The 19,067-nt window shown below is 44.1% G+C and overlaps 1 protein-coding gene across 3 annotated transcripts in view; it reads left to right on the top strand.

The window, feature by feature from the left end:
• The window catches only part of pde9aa (phosphodiesterase 9aa), a 32,280-nt gene extending 13,397 nt beyond the window's left edge, over positions 1 to 18,883 (top strand). The window contains exons 5-19 of one of the 3 annotated variants that reach the window (XM_020635426.3): positions 1,477 to 1,531; positions 5,514 to 5,584; positions 11,160 to 11,244; positions 11,507 to 11,567; positions 13,106 to 13,180; positions 13,885 to 13,971; positions 14,083 to 14,187; positions 15,353 to 15,435; positions 15,634 to 15,790; positions 16,040 to 16,153; positions 16,499 to 16,603; positions 16,735 to 16,863; positions 18,154 to 18,249; positions 18,330 to 18,394; positions 18,473 to 18,883. In XM_020635426.3, coding sequence (XP_020491082.1) covers positions 1,477 to 1,531; positions 5,514 to 5,584; positions 11,160 to 11,244; positions 11,507 to 11,567; positions 13,106 to 13,180; positions 13,885 to 13,971; positions 14,083 to 14,187; positions 15,353 to 15,435; positions 15,634 to 15,790; positions 16,040 to 16,153; positions 16,499 to 16,603; positions 16,735 to 16,863; positions 18,154 to 18,249; positions 18,330 to 18,380 — 1,274 coding nt within the window. In that variant the 3' untranslated portion in view covers positions 18,381 to 18,394; positions 18,473 to 18,883. Of the gene's footprint in view, positions 1 to 1,476; positions 1,532 to 5,513; positions 5,585 to 11,159; positions 11,245 to 11,506; positions 11,568 to 13,105; positions 13,181 to 13,294; positions 13,370 to 13,884; positions 13,972 to 14,082; positions 14,188 to 15,352; positions 15,436 to 15,633; positions 15,791 to 16,039; positions 16,154 to 16,498; positions 16,604 to 16,734; positions 16,864 to 18,153; positions 18,250 to 18,329; positions 18,395 to 18,472 lie in introns of all 3 variants that reach the window. The other 2 variants (XM_020635427.3, XM_020635425.3) reach the window with 2 other exon arrangements.
• Positions 18,884 to 19,067: the final 184 nt, after the last annotated feature.

A 19,067-nucleotide genomic window follows, 5' to 3' on the forward strand; every position in this document is an offset into this window, starting at 1 on the left:
CTTCTCACCGTAAACAATAGGACATGGAGCGAGAAAGCCAGGGACACCTAAGCCCTTCCACACACACACACACATACACACACACACGCACACACACACAAATGCACACACACACCTTGACAAACATCTATAAAACCACTGATCTCTCTCTCCACAGTTAAAGCTTTAAAAAGCGTTTTATGGAAACTCCTCCGACCTCCTCAGTCCGTGCAACACAACAACAAACCTCATCACGTTTTTTTTATCAGCAACAATCATCCACACCGCCTAGGAAGGATTACTTTCTCATAGTGCAACATGTAAAGACCGTAAAGCAATATACTACAATATGGTTCACGCATCAAACTTTTATTTTAAGTTGCTAGTTGGCTGGCGAGCTCTGCGATTGGATCTCTGCAATTTGGAACTCTCCCCGGTTGGGAATCATCTGACTCTACCCCTGAGCCACAGCCCCCCCTTAATACACAACTTTCTTAAAACAGGTTCAAGAGTGCAAACTTTTTAAAACAACTTGGTCTCCATCCTCGTGTAAAATGGCGACATGCAGCTCCTCTGAATAGAAAATGCAGACGCACTTTACAACTCCAGTCATGAGCAGGTTGTCTACAGCCGAAATGCCCCCTGCTTGCCGATGGCTTCACTTTTAAACGATGAGGCCTCCTCCAGTTTTCATATTAAGTTGATAATAAAAACACGTTTTTAAAGTGACATAGCTTGCGTAAAGACATGATGCCGTTTTGTGTGTCACCTGAGAGCTGCCTGCCTGCAGCGATCCAGTCCTCTGAGTCACTCCAGCTGCAGCGGCTTAATTAATCACAGAGAGGAATTTTTTTTAACAACTCTGTTTTCAGTCTGCTCTGACCTCTGATTCCTGCATCAAAGAAGGAATGTGAGTGACACAATGTACTAGCTGCCATCGGCAGAACAATATCCTTTCCTCTTTTCTTTTTTTACAATTTCTCGTAGCTGAGAAATTATTGGCACACCGCGTTGGACTTTGGCCACAACAGTAGAGCTGTGGTCCAATGGCAGGGCTTTGTTTGTGTGCTGCGGCTGTGTGGGAAAAGGAATCAGAAGAGGCTTGTTAACACATCAAGCTGTCAGCCGGTTCCTCTCGTCTGTGCCGAGCAGAGGAGAGGAGGCACATTTTATTTATCGTTTGTCTTCTCACTCTGCCGCCTCGGCCATCTGTTGCTTGGGCGCTCTGCAATTGGCTAAAACAAACTCTGCGTGTTTTCATGACGGTGTGTTTGTGAAGCAGAAACGGAGTGCGAGCGAGTAAGGAACATTATCCCTCCTCACTTTTTCTTTTGTGTTTATAGCGATAAATCTGCCTCTGTGGGATCAAACCTGTTTATACCTGAGTGTGTGTGGTCCTTCAGTGTGTTGACACTGTGTGTGTGTGTGTGTGTGTGTGTGTGTGTGTAGGTGGGTGTGTGTATATGTAACAGCTCCACACTTTCTCTCTCTCTGCAGATAAAGAGGAACTCTTTCAGAATGTACTGACGCAAGTGGCCGAGCAGTTTTCAAGGTAAGCAGCGGACCGATTGTGCTCACACTTTCTCTGTTAACTCTTTAATCTGTGGACGTTCAGACGTGTGCAGACGGTCTCTGATTAGTGTTTGAGTCGCCGTAAATCACCGCTTTAAGCTTCTATTACATTATTGTTCTTGTCTTGTTTTGTTAAGACCAGCCTGAAAACTCAACCTTGATTTTCTGCTCACTGACGGTTCACCTTGCGGTTTATGCAATCCATTTTTAAAGCACACCTATTAACTGCTGATAGTGATCAGAGGGACACTGATCAGCTGTGTTTACACATCAAAAGGCCTGCGTCATAATCCTGCTGGTATGCTGTCTGAATAATTTATTCATGATTAATCAAGTTGCAGGGTCGGTTTGGGATCTTTTCATACACAGAGACGTTTTGAAAACAAAAGATTAGACCTTGGTGATTCTCTTATTCCTACTTAAAGCTCCTGTGTCAATCATTAACTGTTAGTAGCGTTATCTTTAATGCATGAATGAACTACTCCAGGGTCGGTGTGAGACGTTCATTAATCGCAAGCTGCAGAAACAGACTTTAAAAAAAAAAAATCTGCAGCAAAGATTCTCAGCCTGTACATTTTCATGCACAGTTAAAGCTCGATTGACCATCACATCAGACGACTGATCCTCGTCCCAGTTTATAGAACAAGAACAGCTGTTGATGTTGTGCCTCTGGTCACTTCCTGTCAGCACCTGTGCTCTGCCTCTGGTCACTTCCTGTCAGCACCTTTGCTCTGCCTCTGGTCACTTCCTGTCAGCACCTCTGGTCCCTTCCTGTCAGCACCTGTGCTCTGCCTCTGGTCACTTCCTGTCAGCACCTTTGCTCTGCCTCTGGTCACTTCCTGTCAGCACCTCTGGTCACTTCCTGTCAGCACCTGTGCTCTGCCTCTGGTCACTTCCTGTCAGCACCTGTGTGTCCAATCAGACTTAAAGCTGTTTGTTTACACTTCCTGTCATTGTCTGCTCCTCTCTGGAACCTCTCTTGTGTTGTTTTTACTCTCTGATGTTCGTCTCTTTTGATAAAAGCGTCTGATAAGTGGTTTGTAGAAATGTAGAAAATGCATCGACGTACATTCAATTAATTGACAGAAGAATGTCCGACTCCACTACAGTAGGTGGCGATATTCCCCGTTTCAGCTAGTCACTATTGGACGTTCTTCCACTTCACCTCGCTAACAAGTTTTATGTGGTTACAAGTTTACAGCTCTGCACATTTCTTGTACATACTGTACGCTTTACTTTTGGTACACGTGTTCTGCACGCTGTCCTTCTAGCTTAAGACGACAACATGTTTTCTGCTATGCTAAGCAGCTGCATAGTTCAACTTCTGGGTCAAAGCCCGGCACTTGAACTTGGAGCATGCTCAGCTCAATTTGGGCCCGATTGAGGTGCACAGTTTATCGACTCAAAACTGCTTTATCAAGGCGTGTTAGTCCAACTGTGTTGCCATTGAGTATTTGAATGCTTTTTAAAAGTGCAGTTTTAGTCCGACTAACCCAATAAAATCACTTTTTCTAACGGCATGAGTGAGATAAATGTGCAAACAGAATCTTTCAAACTGCTTTCAGAGAGGGGAGAAAATACGGCTGCACAACCTCTGATCATCACGTCACACAGCATGAAACAGTCAAGAATTGAATCTGAATCAAGCAGCCTTGTTTGGAGCCATCTGAGTCTTTTTACAATAACTGGTCACGCCATGTTTCTGTAACATGGACGTTAGCAGTCTCATACAACGTACATTAAATGGGGAAGCTGTTGGTTACATAACATTACGCCAACACTTCTAATAAATCGGCTCTAATAATCCTCTTCTTACCGTAATCAGTTTTACAGTCAGTGACGTTTTTACTGTAAGAGGTTTCCTCTCTGTTTCATAATCTCAGGAGTCTGAAGGGCGGCCTTGATTTATACCGGAGCAATTAATCCTTCAAAATAAAAGTTACAAGGTTTTCTCTGCAGGGCTGCAGCCTTTACCCAGCAAGTCTGATAATGACTTCACTGCATCGGCTCTCACTTCAAACAACTAGCACAGGGAGCATTACTGGGAGACACTGGTTGATAAATCATCGATTCACACTTTGATGTGATAGAGCATATGTTCACCGAACAGGACGGGAGAGGGAAAGACGCAGCACGCCATCAGATCCAACATGCAGGATGTTAATCTAAATCAGAATCATTAGTACTTTATTCATCCCTAGAGGGGAAATTAAAGGTCCAATCAGTAAGATGTGTAGTGAGTGAGATGATAAAGTGACTTAACTATATGATCAGACCGAGCCGGCCCTAACCATTTTGGTGCCCTAGGCAAGATTTCAGCCGTTGCCCCTTAAATTATAGCCAGTTTGACCACCAAAGTCAATATTCATCCAATTCATCCACTTAAAGAAAACTGACATTCAGCTTTACATTTAACATAATTTCTTTATTTTAAAAATAAAAAATACTTCTAAACAAACATGAATATATTGGTAATAACTCTCATATTTATTATAAATAAACACAAAATAATATAAATACAAATAACTAGTGTAACAGAACAAACAATACCAAACAGTTTAGGGAGCAGAAGTGGTCACAGACGGCCCAGGGACAGCAGGGGATGGATTTAAATGTTTTATGATTGTATCTGGAGAGAGAAGATGAGCATTTGTGAAACAATCTGCATTTTATAATATAGTGTGAACACAAAATATTATTTTCTGTTCAGAGCAGTACAGAAACCTCAGCATAGTTTTTCAGGTGAGCCCAAATGTTTTCCTCACATCCAGACCTACAGCATGCACAAATATCTATTCAGAGAGGAACTCTAGCACAAAATGCATTCATGCTCTCAGACAGCAATACTCTAAAGTCAAGAGCTTAAAACTATTAAAGACAACATTTTCTTAAAATGTATAATCTTTACCTTATGAAAGTACAGTGGAAATAACTGATGTTAACTCGAGCTATTGATTAGGAATTAGGAAACACTGACGTCATCTATCCATAACAAGCTAGCTTAACTACCACAGATAAATAATTGATCAGTGTCCTCTGTGTCTTTTTCATATTTTTCCTCCTCTTCTTCTGTTTTGTCCCTGAGCTCCCGAGGGCTTTGTTGTTGTTGTTTTTTTTTTACATCACGCTCATTTATAAACGTAATATTAATCGGTACACTCATTGTCACTCACTTCTAATAAGTCGCCTGCCCTCCTCCTCCACAACGAGCAGGTAACAAGCAGCTGTGTTGTGATGCGCTGCGTCAAGCAGGAGGCAAGAAAATATAAATATGTGATGGAGGCCTAGTTTTGTTTTCATGGCTTCTTTTGTATCATTACTAAACAATAGCACGGAAATTATATTAGATAAATAATATTTAGTGATATTTAACCGCATTTTTCCTTCTATTTCTTCTTCTTATCTTCAACTTTTCAGCCTCACTCATTTGCCTATACTGCCTATGCCACGGGCCGGCCCTGTGATCAGACATTAAGAACACATGCTATGTTGAAGTGCTGGCTTCTCTGACAACAATGCAGCAGCCAGTATGTCCTTCGAACTTTAGGACGAGCCTAAACTCTGCCACATCCTGTCGTGTCCTGAGGATTGATGAAAACAAACTTCTTCTCTGCTCGTCTCCTCCTCGAAAGTAGCTATTTTCCAGACTATTGTTTTGGTCACATAGCAACATGCGTAGCTGCTTCTTGCTCGTGCACACAGCGTCCTATCTGAAAGGTCCTTTAGATATATAACAAATAAATATGTGCGGACTAGAGTCATCACCTTACCGAGTGATAGAGCAGCGCAGGGTTATTTGGAAAGACTTCATTAAATACTTCAAACAGGTGTAAACATTCACCTGCAGCAGAGAGGTGTAAAGATTCACAATAACATAGTTTAGAGCCATAAAGATCAAAGTCTCAGATCCTGATAATCATCTCTCTCTCTCTCTCTCTCTCTCTCTCTCTCTCTCTCTGCAGGGCATTCAAAATCAACGAGCTGAAGACCGAGGTCACGAACCGTCTCGCCATGTTGGAAAAGAGAGTCGAGCGTAAGTCTGTTCCCACCATAAAACGCCGCCGTCATGTGTACACACCACTTACAACACACACTCTCCTCAGCTGATCTGCTCACGGACAGGTGACTGATTTATGAGAGGAAAGATACCAAAAAAAATGTTTATTTACAGCAGATGTTATTGGACGATATGGATCCTAAAGAGTTTCTATTTCAGGGCTACTCTGTAGAAACGCTGGTTGTTTTGTTGTAGTGACGCTGTAGCTCTGTGAGTTCTAAACAAATCAGCTTGTTCAAATGCAGAAAAGTTTCCCGGATTTTGTGAAATGTCAGCGCAGGATTTAAATGTGGAAATGTACTCCTAGAACCAGAAGCTGCCGTAAAAAACTTCACTGTTGATCTTATCGAAAAGTACTGACACTTCAATCAGACTTGATAGAAGGTCTTTGGTGCTTGGACTCCATGTGGGGGGGTTAATGTGTTTGGAGACTGACAATTCTGAGCATCAACAGATTAATTCCCCCCCATGGAGTCCAGACCCTGGTGGTGGTGAGGCTGATGACTTGTTGGGACCGGATGGGTGAAAAGTTGATGGATGATGATTCTGTGAAGACGGGCGGTGATGGGGAGGACGAGGGGCGCATGAGACATTGGCATGAAGGAACTAAAGGCAGAGAAAGAAACATATTTAAAAGAGGAGCAGAACGTTGACAGGCTGACAATGAGGGAGGAACGCCATGCCATTGGTTAGATGAGGCCAGCTGATTACCCAATCACAGCCCCAGAAAATGACACCTCGAGGATGACAGCTGAAATGTGAGCATGCGTGAGAGGGATGAACGAGAGATGGACCCGATCTTGAAGGCAAATATTTAGTCGTCTTGACTGAACTTGCTCCAGAGCTTCATTTCACTCACACTTCATAAGACAGTCAAGGGGTGTCAGTAGATGAGTGGTTGGTGTGCGTGCCCCGTGTACAGAGGCTGTAGTCCTGTAAGTGAGCAGCCCGGTTTACACTCTCCATGTCGTTGATATCCGACTCTATCCACTGTCCGGACAATATGCAACCCAACACTGACCCACCACTGGGTCATTTTTTTTCTTAATTAGTAAAAATTGCAGACAAACTCCTGCACGCTTTTTAAAAATATTGTATTATTAAAATATTATCGTTTTTGTACAGACAGTGTTCAGGAGTTCGTCTGCAAGTTTTGGTAACTGGGTCAAAAACAAAAATGACCCAGTGCTGGGCACCGAGGACTTCTGGTATCAATATAGATTGATTTTAATGAGCGTTATCTTGAAGTTTATAATCCTGGTTTAGTGACAGCTCTAGTTTACAGAAGACATCCCTGCACGCTTTCGCTGCATGTTGTCTGAACTTCCCCCACACAGTTTAAGATGCCGCGATTTGATTAGTCTCAGCAGAGCAGGTAACGTGATCTGCTTACACTCCTTGCAGAGGCTGTTGACCTCGTGTTTTTAGTTTACTGAACATTGACCACATCTTAACCCGTTAACAGTGAATTTATTACCGTCCCCACACTTATATGATGGACCGCCCTGGGGTCTCACACCTCCTCAGCTGTCCATTATCACTTTCTCCTTCGGTTTTGTTGTTTTATGAACTGTGAGGAGGAAGTTTGTTCCTCTGAGCCTGCTGACCTGCTCGCTCTCTCTCTCTCTCTCTCTCTCTCTCTCTCATGCAGGCAGAGTTTACATAGTTCGTACCTGCTGGCATTTTGGCACCTGGTACCAATTCCCTCAAGATAACAGTTATAAAATGCATTCAATAAAAGGTGACGGGGCGCTCTGCACTGTTCTGCCGTCATCTTTATTTTATTATTATATAGGTCTCGGTGTTCTCGGCTGCTTTTGGAACATTTAATCAGTGGTGGTTTTGTAATCATTACATCCATTACCTTCCTCCTGAGGCTGAGATTAAAGATTTAAAGGTCAAATTAAATATGTGAGTTTAACATCAAGTCTGCAGACTAAACAAATCTGCAGCTCGATTGCATGATTGGTGGAGTTTTCCATCTGTGCGCTGCAGAAGCGCCTCACGAGAGTGAACCACAGATCGGTCTGTTGTCTGGTTTAATGTGCACCTTGAGATCCATCTTTGATTTGTTTGCATTTAAAGCATGATTAAGGGTGAGAGGCGGGGCTATACCCTTGACTGTTCACCTGTCAATCACAGGGCTGACATATAGAGACAAACAACCAGCCACACTCACATTCACACCTACAGATAATTTAGAGTCACCAGTTAACCTAACGAGCATGTCTTTGCACTACTCAGGTCAGCTACACGTCTTATTGTGAATAACTCTTATCCTTCATCAAATCAAAACTCATCAAAACATTCCCCCCCCCGTACAGTGTGTGCCAATCGAGACATGAGCTAATCACACCTATTTGGTTTTTTTGAACCAGGCTGTAAACATGTTAATCTCTGCTGTAAAAACAGGCTTTTTAGAATGGGTGTGTATGTGACTTCCTGTGCTTCTACAGCAAGCCTCTGGTGGACACTCGAAGAACTGCAGGTTATACACCTCAGCATCCTATTACCTTGCAAAAATCGTGTTAGAACAGTAACTAAAACACATTTATGGAGCTATAGATTTCGATAATTCTTAATAGACTTGATGTCCACGTTGAAATTAATCAAAATTAAAAGAATGATTAACGGATGAATGGATTAACAGACGTGTACACAGCTCTGAAAGAAGCCTTCCAAAGATGTCATAATCATATCTTTAAGGCGAAAATCCTCCGCAGAGTGTCGAGGATCGTGACGTGATGTAACACCGCTGTGTGAGAAGCACCCACGCAAACATGTATGTGTCGGTGTTTCTACATGTGTGTGGGCTGAGTTTCATGCATCATCTGTCCCCCCCCCCCCCCCCCCCCGACTCAATCTCCCATCATGCATTCACACACACACACCAGATTGCATGTCGTCACACACACCTTAGCGTGTCACAGAGAATCTGTTTTCTCCTTCTGACTATGAACATGCGTGTGTGTGCGTGTGTGTGCGTGTGCGTGCGTGTGCGTGTGCACGCGCGCGTGTGTGTGTGTATGTGTGAACACGTGATGCAGCTGAAATTTCATAATGACCCTCTCAGTCGCCAAGACAACATGACCTGAGTCTGCTTCTGTCACCATGGTGATTTCCCCAACTCCACTCAAGCAGCTTTCTGTGGAATCAAAGTGTGAGAGATTCCACAGGTGTGTGCTCAGTGCTGAAATGTCGACATGTTTGTTTTATTTAAGGAGAATGTTTGCGCAGGAAAATCTGATTTCATTCGTCATGTCTTGTCTCAGGAGTGTGTAATGTTCTCAAACCAGAGGAGCCTTTGAGACACCAGCCGGAGAGAGCCACAGTCCAAAATACTGCTTCAGCGATTGTGTTTGCTGTTTTCTAAATCAAGGTGTGTTTGTTCTTAAGAGGAGGAGACCTTGAAAAGAAAAAAAACCTGAGATGCAGAGGGGCTGTTTGAGACTTCATCTGGAAGGTTTACAGCTAAAAGACGAAGAGCACGATCTATAAATACAAAATGATAATCCAAAAACACATTTTCCACAGATGCTCTGAATTTAGGACATGAGAATTTTTATTCTGCATTCAGACTAAACTGTAGCTGCCCGGTTTAAAAACACGCTGCTGATGTGGTTAAGAACCACAGGAAGATGAGAAGGTCCCTGCAGAACCAACGGCATCATAGATTAAAACTGATACTTCTCGGTGCCCACTCTCCCTGCAGGCCGAACTCCTGTAGTAGTTTCACATCTGACGCAGAGCCACTTCACACGAGCATGCCGATCGCCTCGATACCTGGTTGCCACAGCAACAGCGTGGCGCCCACACAGATCCTCCATCCTCTCATCACCGCGGTCGCCATGGTCACCTATTCCAATGGGAGCTGGAGTGTTGTCGGAGGCAGCCTTTTCTGTTGAAGTAGGAGGAGGTGGAGTGATGAGAGAGAGCGAGCGAGGAGGCAGACAGAGGAGGACACGGAGAGACACCAGAGAGTTCAATCAACCGACTCTCAGACGTCCTCCAAACACCCCCCTGATGCTCCTCTCAGTCGCACGTTCATATTAAAGTCAACTTCACGAGGCACTCGGAGAGTTTTCTGCACAAAGTTTTTATCCTGTCACGACTGCTGGAACATCCATCCGGTAATCCAACGGCGACTGGACTCGTTCGAAGACCTTGAAGACGTTTCACCTCTCCTCCTCCGACAGGCTTCGTCTTCAGTTCTAAACTAACCTGTGGGAGCTTGAAGTGCCCAGCATGGCACGCTCGTAGCCTAAGCAAAACATGACACCTTTAGAGACAGCGCCTTATCAAAGAGCGACCACAAGAAGTTCTTGTTTTTGCTCAGATAATGTCTGACAACATTACAGAAAGGCCTTTATGTTAAAGAGAGAGAGGATGTTTTGACATCTGAAACATCCTTTACAATACTCTCTTTAATATCGAGTGGTTAGTGTGCATGCCCCATGTACAGTAGTCCTCTAAGCGGGCGGCCCAGGTTCGAATCCAACCTGTGCTCCTTTCCTGTATGTCATTCCACACTCTCTCTCTCTCTCTCTCTCTCTTTCTGATTTCCAGCTCAATCAGCTGTCCTCTCTTAAATAAAGTCCAGAAACAAATCTTTAAAAAGTAAAGCCCCCAAACTCCGTTGATGAAAGAAGTCATGTTTCCTTGTAGAAGATGGGGCTTGCTGGTCTACCTTGGATCAGTTATATTCCTTGTGCTCTCGTGTGTTACACTTGTCCTTGTCTTTGGATCCGATCCCACCATGGAAAGGCTCAGTCCACAATATCACAAACTAACTGAATGACGGAGGCAACAATAGAGCAGCTACTCGTGTTCCTCAACATGGAATTTCTGTTTTTGTCAAAGGAGTCTGGTGGCTTTGAGGAGAGAGAGGTAAAGACTGCTTCTGGTTTAAAATAATCCTCTTCCTGGGGGGGAGGATTATTCCTGTCATTGTGTCAGACAGAGAATAACAACCTGAGCCTGTCAGCGACAACAACAACAACTTGTAGTGGACACACACTGAACAGACGCTGTAGCCTGCAGAGGGGCATTTGAGGACCAGTCACACTCCTGCAGGTTGTATAAGAGGATAGGAACTAACGACGATGTTGCTGCTGCATGGGCTGAAAGAGTCAGTGGTATCCTTAAATTGTGGTTGCATTTACAGATTTGCACATCATCAAAGATCTGACTGCTGGGTCATGACTGATCTGTTCACTCACAGTCCATGTGTAGTTTTTATGCTTTCAGTTCTTTCTCTGTTGTTGTGCGAGTGCAGGGTTAGTGTTTGATTGGTTTAATGAAACAAGATACCAACATTGGACAGAGCTGTGAAAGCTGAGACCTGACACAGTTTGCTCAAACATCCGAGGGCGCCGAGAGGCCAATAAAGCAAATCAAATGATTGAACCGCCTGCTGATTGAACTTGATGACCCGCAGACGCACAGGGAGACTTCATATGTTTGCAGCTACACAAAGTATCAAAGGGTTAATCGTTTTAAATTCATGTTCAGGACATGTGGGTTTAATAAATGTGTCTGTGTCTTTCTGCAGTGGAGGGGATGAAGGTGGTGGAGATCGAGAAATGTCGCAACGACATCAGAAACCTGCGGGAGGAGATGGCGTCCAGAAACAACAGGTGAGAGACTCATCTCTGCTCCATGACGGCCGAGTCTCTGTGGTGTGTTTATCAGTGAGACGTAATGAGCGCAGAGGAGAGTCTGCACCTCCTGTTGTTCATTAACACAGTAATGGAGTCCCAGGGGGCAGCTCGACCTCATTAACGCTTTACCTGCAGGTTGGGATCAAATCGAATCTGTAAACGTGCCATTAAGCTTCCTGCACATGCAAACCTTAGCATTGATATGAGTTATAGAGAAACTATTGTTTGTTTTTTTTAGTAACTTCCTGGAAGACAACAAGAAGCTGACTCCTCGCAGAGACGTTCCCTCCTACCCAAAGGTAAGTCTGCACACTCACACTCACACACATTGTTCACTTCTGTGTGGTAGTGTGAAACAGGTGAGTCTGCTGGTGTCAGGCAGATATCATCTCTACCTTTACTGTGTTTCCAGGAAGAGCATGCAACAAATGTTCTAAAGCACATGCTGCCTTATTTACCTTTAGCCGAAAGTGTGACGATTTATATGTTATAAAGATGTGACAGGTGTGACGTGTGTATGGTTATTTTTATAGATCAGGTTCGCTCTGTGCCTGCTCCATAGACTAAGGAAGAAGTGGATGTAGCCTCTGCAGGAATGCCCTTAAACCTGTAAAGTCCTTTATTGTCCAGCAGGGGGCGAACCCACTGGTTGTAAGAGAAATTCAGTTTTATCAAAGTCTGTTCTAAAATGTTCCTTCTTCACAGTAAACATATTCCTTGTGACTTTATGGTCTCAATCTCTAGTTTCTGGTCTACTCTAAGACAGCATGAAGTTCATTTAGTAAATAATGTTTCGTTTAGAGTCTAATAGTGCGTTCACAGGGGCAGTCCTCCAGAAATTATCTAGATATTTTCAGGAGTGCAGATGTGAAAACGGCTATAAAAAAAAACAGAAAGGAGGGGAGGATTTAAGGTGGGGCTTCTCATGATTGACATGTGGAGCGTGGAGACCAAAACCTAAATTGTATGTAGTGTTTGGTTGTCTTTAAAACACGCTATTCAAAAGTACACTCAGTTTACTGCACATTGCACAAGTTTACAGAACTCTGGATTAATAACTCTGAAGCTAACTATTCAAAAGTACACTTAGTTTACTGCACATTGCACATATTGCACAAGTTTACTTTTTCTTTCAATTTTATTTTATTTACCATTTTGTACCTTTTGCACAATTTAGAATTTATTAATGTAAATATTATTTATCTTATTTTTACCTCATTTTATTTGATCTATTTTACCTTATCTTATTTTACCTTATGTTGGTTGTATTGCACCGCGGGACGGAGGCAAACGCAATTTCGATTCCACTGTATGTCTGGCATATTTTGAAATTGACAATAAAGTTGACTTTGACTTTTGACTTTGACGCTGAGATGTAAGATTCCTGCAGCTTTAGTGTTTGTTAACCCTTCGATCGCCTCTCCAGCCTCTTCTCTAAATTCGGTCATGTTTCGCTTCGCTAATGATTCTCTACAAAACGGTCGATGACGTCAAAGCGACTACTTCCTGTTCTTGTATAAAGTTTAGAATCTGTTCCAAGAAATCAGTCAATGCAGTGCAGTAGGTCACTATGAGTTAATCATCATCTCATCCAACGCCACGACACACTCAAAGTTTGCTGGCAGGGACGAGGTCACAGCCTGCACAATCTACGTCTGTGTTACATTTAGAATGCAGATGTTGTTCAAGACTTCAGGAATACAAAGTAAACAAGTGATGAAGTTGATTTTATTCAGCTTAGCCGTAGGTGTGTGTGTGTGTGTGTTAGTGTGTAGAGATGTGTGGCCCTGGTGCAGGCTTGTGCAGACAGGGTTAATGCGAGCTCTGTCGCTTGCAGTACATGCTGTCAGTGCAGACCATAGACGCTCTCAAAAAACCTGCCTTTGACGTCTGGCTGTGGGAGGCCAACGAGGTAAGACGGACCATCCTGCTTAACCCGTCTCACCCACACTCCCCCTCTCTCCTCCCCTGTCTCCCTCTCCCTGCTTGTGTGTGTTTTTGGGTGTGTGTGTGTGTGTGTGTGTAGTACCACCTCTCTAAGGAGACAGTAGAAGCTCTTAGATTGCCCACATTCGATGCTTGGCAGTGGGAGCCCAACGAGGTGAGATTAACATCCTGATTAATCCACTCATTCCTCCATCAAGGTCACGACTGTCAGATACTAAACTTTAAATTCTTTAAATGTTGTTTTTTTTATTTCTTCACAGTCGTTCAATAGTGTGTCATTGAAGTAAACGTCTTATCTTAATAACCCTGAACTGACTGGACCAAAGAGCTGCTACACTAAGAACATTTGTTAGGCTTTATTTTGAAATGTTGTACTGCCTTAAGCTGAGCGTACTTTACTTGCTGTGTGCTTTTATTTTGAAGTAAAGTAAGGCCCTTCTGGCAGCTGGAAGGTTAGGACATGAACTTAGCCCACTCATCAGGAGAAATCTGATAAGTGTGCATCTCACAGGAAAAACATGACACGTATATCAGCTGATACAAAAAGTGTGGCAAGGCTCAAGTCATAAAAAAAAGATAAATGGTCAAATACGACGAAAAGAAAACTGTGTCTAGTAGAGCTATGATAAAATGCAGGCGCATCATTTATTGGTTCCTCTGTTGTGAAAGATGCTGAGTTGTCTGGAGCACATGTACCATGACCTCGGCCTGGTCAAAGACTTCAACATCAACCCCATCACGCTCAAGAGATGGCTGGTGAGACGTGAATCTCCTGCATGATCATTTTATTTCATTAAGTTATTGAACACACACACACACACACACACACAGGTCTGAAACCTCCTGGTTTTCTTCCTCTCTCTGCAGCTTTGTATCCACGACAACTACAAGAACAACCCCTTCCACAACTTCCGCCATTGTTTCTGTGTCACTCAGATGATGTACAGCATGATCTGCCTCTGCAGCCTGCAGGTAAACAGACACTCCTGCTGCAGGACTGAACTCACTAAGGACCTGAATGAAGATTTAAAGGTCACATATTCTCCTCCTCCGTAAATAAGTCTCATAGCTCCCCAAAACCTGTCTGTGAAGTTTCTAGTTCTAAATCCACTCTGATCCTGTATTTGATCATGCCTATAAACCCCTCTATTTCAGACCTGCTCAGAACAGGCTGTTTCTGTGTCTGTACCTTTAAATGTAAATAAGCTGTGTCTGACCACGCCCCCTCTCTGGAAGGGCTTAGGTGTCTCTGGCTTTCTCGCTCCATGTCCTGTTGTTTACGTTGAGAAGGCAGACTCAGAGGGCAGAACAAACACCTAGCTGTGGTGGTGATATTACTTAATTAAAAGTTAAATTCTAAAGATCTCTAAAGGTCTTTAATATGTTTGGTTTTTTTAAAGTGTAGTCTTGACTACAACACTTTTTAAACAGCCTGTTATAAAAGGATGTCAGAGCATTTCAGAGTCCGTCTGGGTTAAAACACTCTCACGCTGATCTGAAAAACGATCCATGACGTAAACCTGCGACACGACGACGCGATGGAAACATGAGATCTGTGATCTGTTGCCGCCTCCTTTGACTCCTTTGTGTGTCTGCATCTCTCGCCCTCTTTCATTAACTTCCTGTTCCTGTTCTTCTACAGCCTCCTCATTCACTCAGTGAACTCTGCATTAAAGCCGCTCTGTAATCACAGTTATTATGATCAGTGTAATGAAGTGAAACGTGAAAAGTGAAACACTCACTGCTGTCATCAGAGGAGGGGGATGAGGGGGGATTAGGAGAGCTCAGGGGGGATGAGGACCGAGAGGGTGAGGAGGAGGACGGGGGCGTGATGAAGGAAGAGAGGAGCGTCAGAGTCTCCCTCTGTGTTTGTTCGAGACGACTATTCACCGGAGGTTTCATTATCTCAGACCTAATGACTGATTACAAAGGATCTGCTGCAGCAGTGTGTGCTAACGAGGACACACACACACACACACACACACACACACACACACACACACACACACACACACACACACACACACACACACACACACACACACACACACACACACACACACACATACAGACTTAATTGCTGCATGAATTAATTAAACAATAATCTGAACGTGTGTGTTTGTGTGTTTACTTTTAGGAGAAGTTCACTCAGGTCGACGTTTTGATTCTGATGACGGCGGCTGTGTGTCACGACCTCGACCACCCCGGTTACAACAACACGTAAGACACGCGCACACACCTCTTCACACCTTCCCTCCCTCCTTAGTCCCAGCCTTTTTTATCCCTCTGTCTTTTGATTAAATCTCAACACATCCGCCCTCTCGTCTCTCTGATCCCTCGCTCCTTTCCCTTTGTGTCTTCCTCCTCCTCCTCCCCCCCCCCCCCCCCCCCCTCATTTTGTCCTCTCCTCTCCTCCAGATACCAGATAAATGCCAGAACGGATCTGGCGGTTCGTTACAATGATATCTCTCCCCTGGAGAATCATCACTGTGCTGTCGCCTTTCAGATCTTCTCTCAGCCCGACTGCAACATCTTCTCCAGCTTTGACCCCGAGGCCTTCAAACAGATACGACAGGTAAGACTCCCTCAATCCATTATCTGTCTCTTATCCTGGGTCAGATCGCGGTGACAGCAGGCTAAGCAAGTTGTCCCAGCCGTCCCTCTCCCCCCAGGAACGTTTTCCAGGCGTTCCCAGGCCAGACAGGATTTATAAAATCTACCCCGCAGTCTCCTCCCGGTTGGCTGGCCAGGAAAGCCAGATCAGTGTTTCTGCATGTCTGAGTGTCTGTTGCTGCATTTTCTCACCCGGTGCTGTTTCTGACAGGGAACCATCACTCTGATCCTGGCCACGGACATGGCTCGACACGGGGAGATCCTGGACTCCTTCAAACAGAAGGTGGACAGTTTCGACTACACGGACGAGGAGCACGTCACCTGTGTAAGAATTTCATTTCCTTTACAGTTTCATTTTCAGGGGCGTCAGATTTCAGAGGTCGTAGATCAGAGCGAGACGTTTTTAAAGTGGAGCAAAAGAGCTGCAAATCAGCATTCAAATAGTGCTGACCAGGCATGCTTACAGAGGAAACAATCAATCTTGAAGCTATGATTCTGTTTTGATACTTCACGTTCAATTTTCTTCTGAACTTTTCTAGAAGTAAATGTGACATTAAACATATTTTTAGGCAGTGAAGAAGCATTGACTCTCCTCTCTGTATGCTCCATGTTGTCTCTTTTTCTGCTGGTATTTCATCCCCCTGACCGTCTCACCGTGCTCTCCGTGCAGCTGAAGATGGTGCTCATCAAATGCTGCGACATCTCCAACGAGGTACGGCCGATGGAGGTGGCTGAGCCGTGGGTGGACTGTCTGCTGGAGGAGTACTTTATGCAGGTGAGAGCAACACAAAAAACGTTTCTGCAAGTCTCTGATGTTTTTATTTTTATTGATTGAATTAGAACCTCGAGTGTAACCTGGTTCCTTTTTGTGGCTTTGTCTCCTCTGTGTGTATCCGTGCTGCTCAGAGCGACCGGGAGAAGGCTGAGGGACTCCCCGTGGCTCCGTTCATGGACAGAGAAAAGGTCACCAAGCCGACGGCTCAGATCGGCTTCATCAAGTTCGTCCTCATCCCCATGTTTGAAACCGTGATGAAGGTGAGCGTGCAGGAACGTGATGAGGAAGTAAAAGGAATTACAAAATGGTTGGCAGGGTAACTGTCCTTTGAGTAAAGTTTAAAAATCTCTTGGATATTATTCCGACTTATCAAATTTAGAGTGAGTGAACTCTGATGACATGGTTAGAACTCTAAAAACTACATTTCCCATGAGCTCTCTCTGCCATCGCTTTAGAAAACCAGGGAAATCCAGAACCCTCCTAATCGCTGCGACTAGAAACAAGGAACATTTCTGAATGTATCAAACACTTTTCCACTTACAAAAACCACACCAAGAAATGTTATGATTTAGAAAAGTTTATTTTGATATGCGCAGCTGAGATCGACATGATGAATGAGGTTTGCATGACGGGAAGATTTATGATGGTTGATAGATGAAGGTCGAGGAGTCAAGGGATGAAGGTAAGAATCAAAGAGTGAAGGGATGAAGGTAAGAGTCAAAGAGTGAAGGGATGAAGGAAAAGGTTGAGGGATGAAGGGATGAAGGTAAGGGTCAAGGAGTGAAGGGATGAAGGAAAGGGTTGAGAGAGGAAGGTATTGGTAGAGGAGTGAAGGGATGAAGGTAAGGGTCAAGGAGTGAAGGGATGAAGGAAAGGATCAAGGAGTGAAGGGATGAAGGAAAGGATCAAGGAGTGAAGGGATGAAGGAAAGGGTCAAGGAGTGAAGGGATGAAGGAAAGGGTCAAGGACTGAAGGGATGAAGGAAAGGATCAAGGAGTGAAGGGATGAAGGAAAGGGTCAAGGAGTGAAGGGATGAAGGAAAGGGTCAAGGAGTGAAGGGATGAAGGAAAGGGTCGAGGGAGGAAGGTAAGGGTCGAGGAGTGTAGGGATGAAGGTAAGGGTCAAGGAGTGAAGGGATGAAGGAAAGGGTCAAGGAGTGAAGGGATGAAGGAAAGGGTCGAGGGAGGAAGGTAAGGGTCGAGGAGTGTAGGGATGAAGGTAAGGGTCAAGGAGTGAAGGGATGAAGGTAAGGGTCAAGGAGTGAAGGGATGAAGGTAAGGGTCGAAGGTAAGGGTCAAGGAGTGAAGGGATGAAGGTAAGGGTTGAGGGATTCAAACCATTGTAAGGTTGGCTAAAAGTAAACAATAAACACCGGACATAATTCATAAATTTGTACTTTGGGAGCAGCGAACGTGAATGAAGAAATCATTTCTGGTACAGTGAACACTTTTAGGACCTCAGGTGACCTTTACAAGAAACCCCCCTGCTGCTGAGACGGTTACCTTCATATAAACAGTCAGGAGTAATGTTTGTGTGTTTGTGTGTATCAGTTGTTCCCACAGATCGAGGAGGCGATGGTGCAGCCGCTCAGAGAGTCCAGAGACCGATACGAGGAGCTCAAACAGATCGATGACGCCATGAATGAGGTCAGAGGATTTCTACACTGATGTTTATGTGGATTTATTTCACTTGTTCAAACTGTGACCGATAACGTTCCTCTCCTCAGGTGCAGAAGAAGAAAAGCGAGAGCCTGACCATCGGAGGGAAGAAGAAGTAAAACGTTTTGAAAAGGTGAGAAGGAGCAGAACTTTGAGATTTTATTTCACACGACACGTCCTCTAAATCTGACAAATGTTTCTGTTTCTGCAGCGTAGAGCACGAGTGCAGCAGTGTGACGTGAAGTGAACTTGCCGGACATGTTGGTCCGGGTCGGCCTGTCCTCTGATGAAGAGCAGAGGAGCAGCAGGAGTCTGATCTGTGTGTGAGAGTGTGTGTGTGTGTGTTGCAGCAGATCTGAGACAGCGAGTGTGTGTTGCAGCAGATCTGAGACAGCGTTACAAACCGTGGATGGACCTGAGGAGCAGACGGACGACCCAAAGCCTTTTTCAGGAAGTGTCAACATTTGTACAGCACAGAAACTTCAGTGAACAATATTTAGATACACGACTTGCATTGTTTGTTTTTTATTTGAGATGTGTTGTTTTTTACAGATTGTACAGATTTATAGTGATCTTTGTTCTTTCCTACAAAAAATAAAAGGATGACTTTAATTATAAGAAATGTCTCTGCTCGTCTGCTCAGACTTCGTGTCAGCCTCTTCGGGGGGGTTTAAACTTTTCTACACAGAACATCAGGTTTAAGCTTTGGATGGCCAATTGTCACATTTCCACATTAAATTGATCATTGTGTTTCTAGATTAATCTATCCATCCATCCATCCATTTTCTTCCTCTTATCCGAAGTCA

The sequence above is a fragment of the Labrus bergylta genome, chromosome 13, assembly GCF_963930695.1.
Source record: "Labrus bergylta chromosome 13, fLabBer1.1, whole genome shotgun sequence".
In the NCBI taxonomy this organism is placed as follows: domain Eukaryota; kingdom Metazoa; phylum Chordata; class Actinopteri; order Labriformes; family Labridae; genus Labrus; species Labrus bergylta.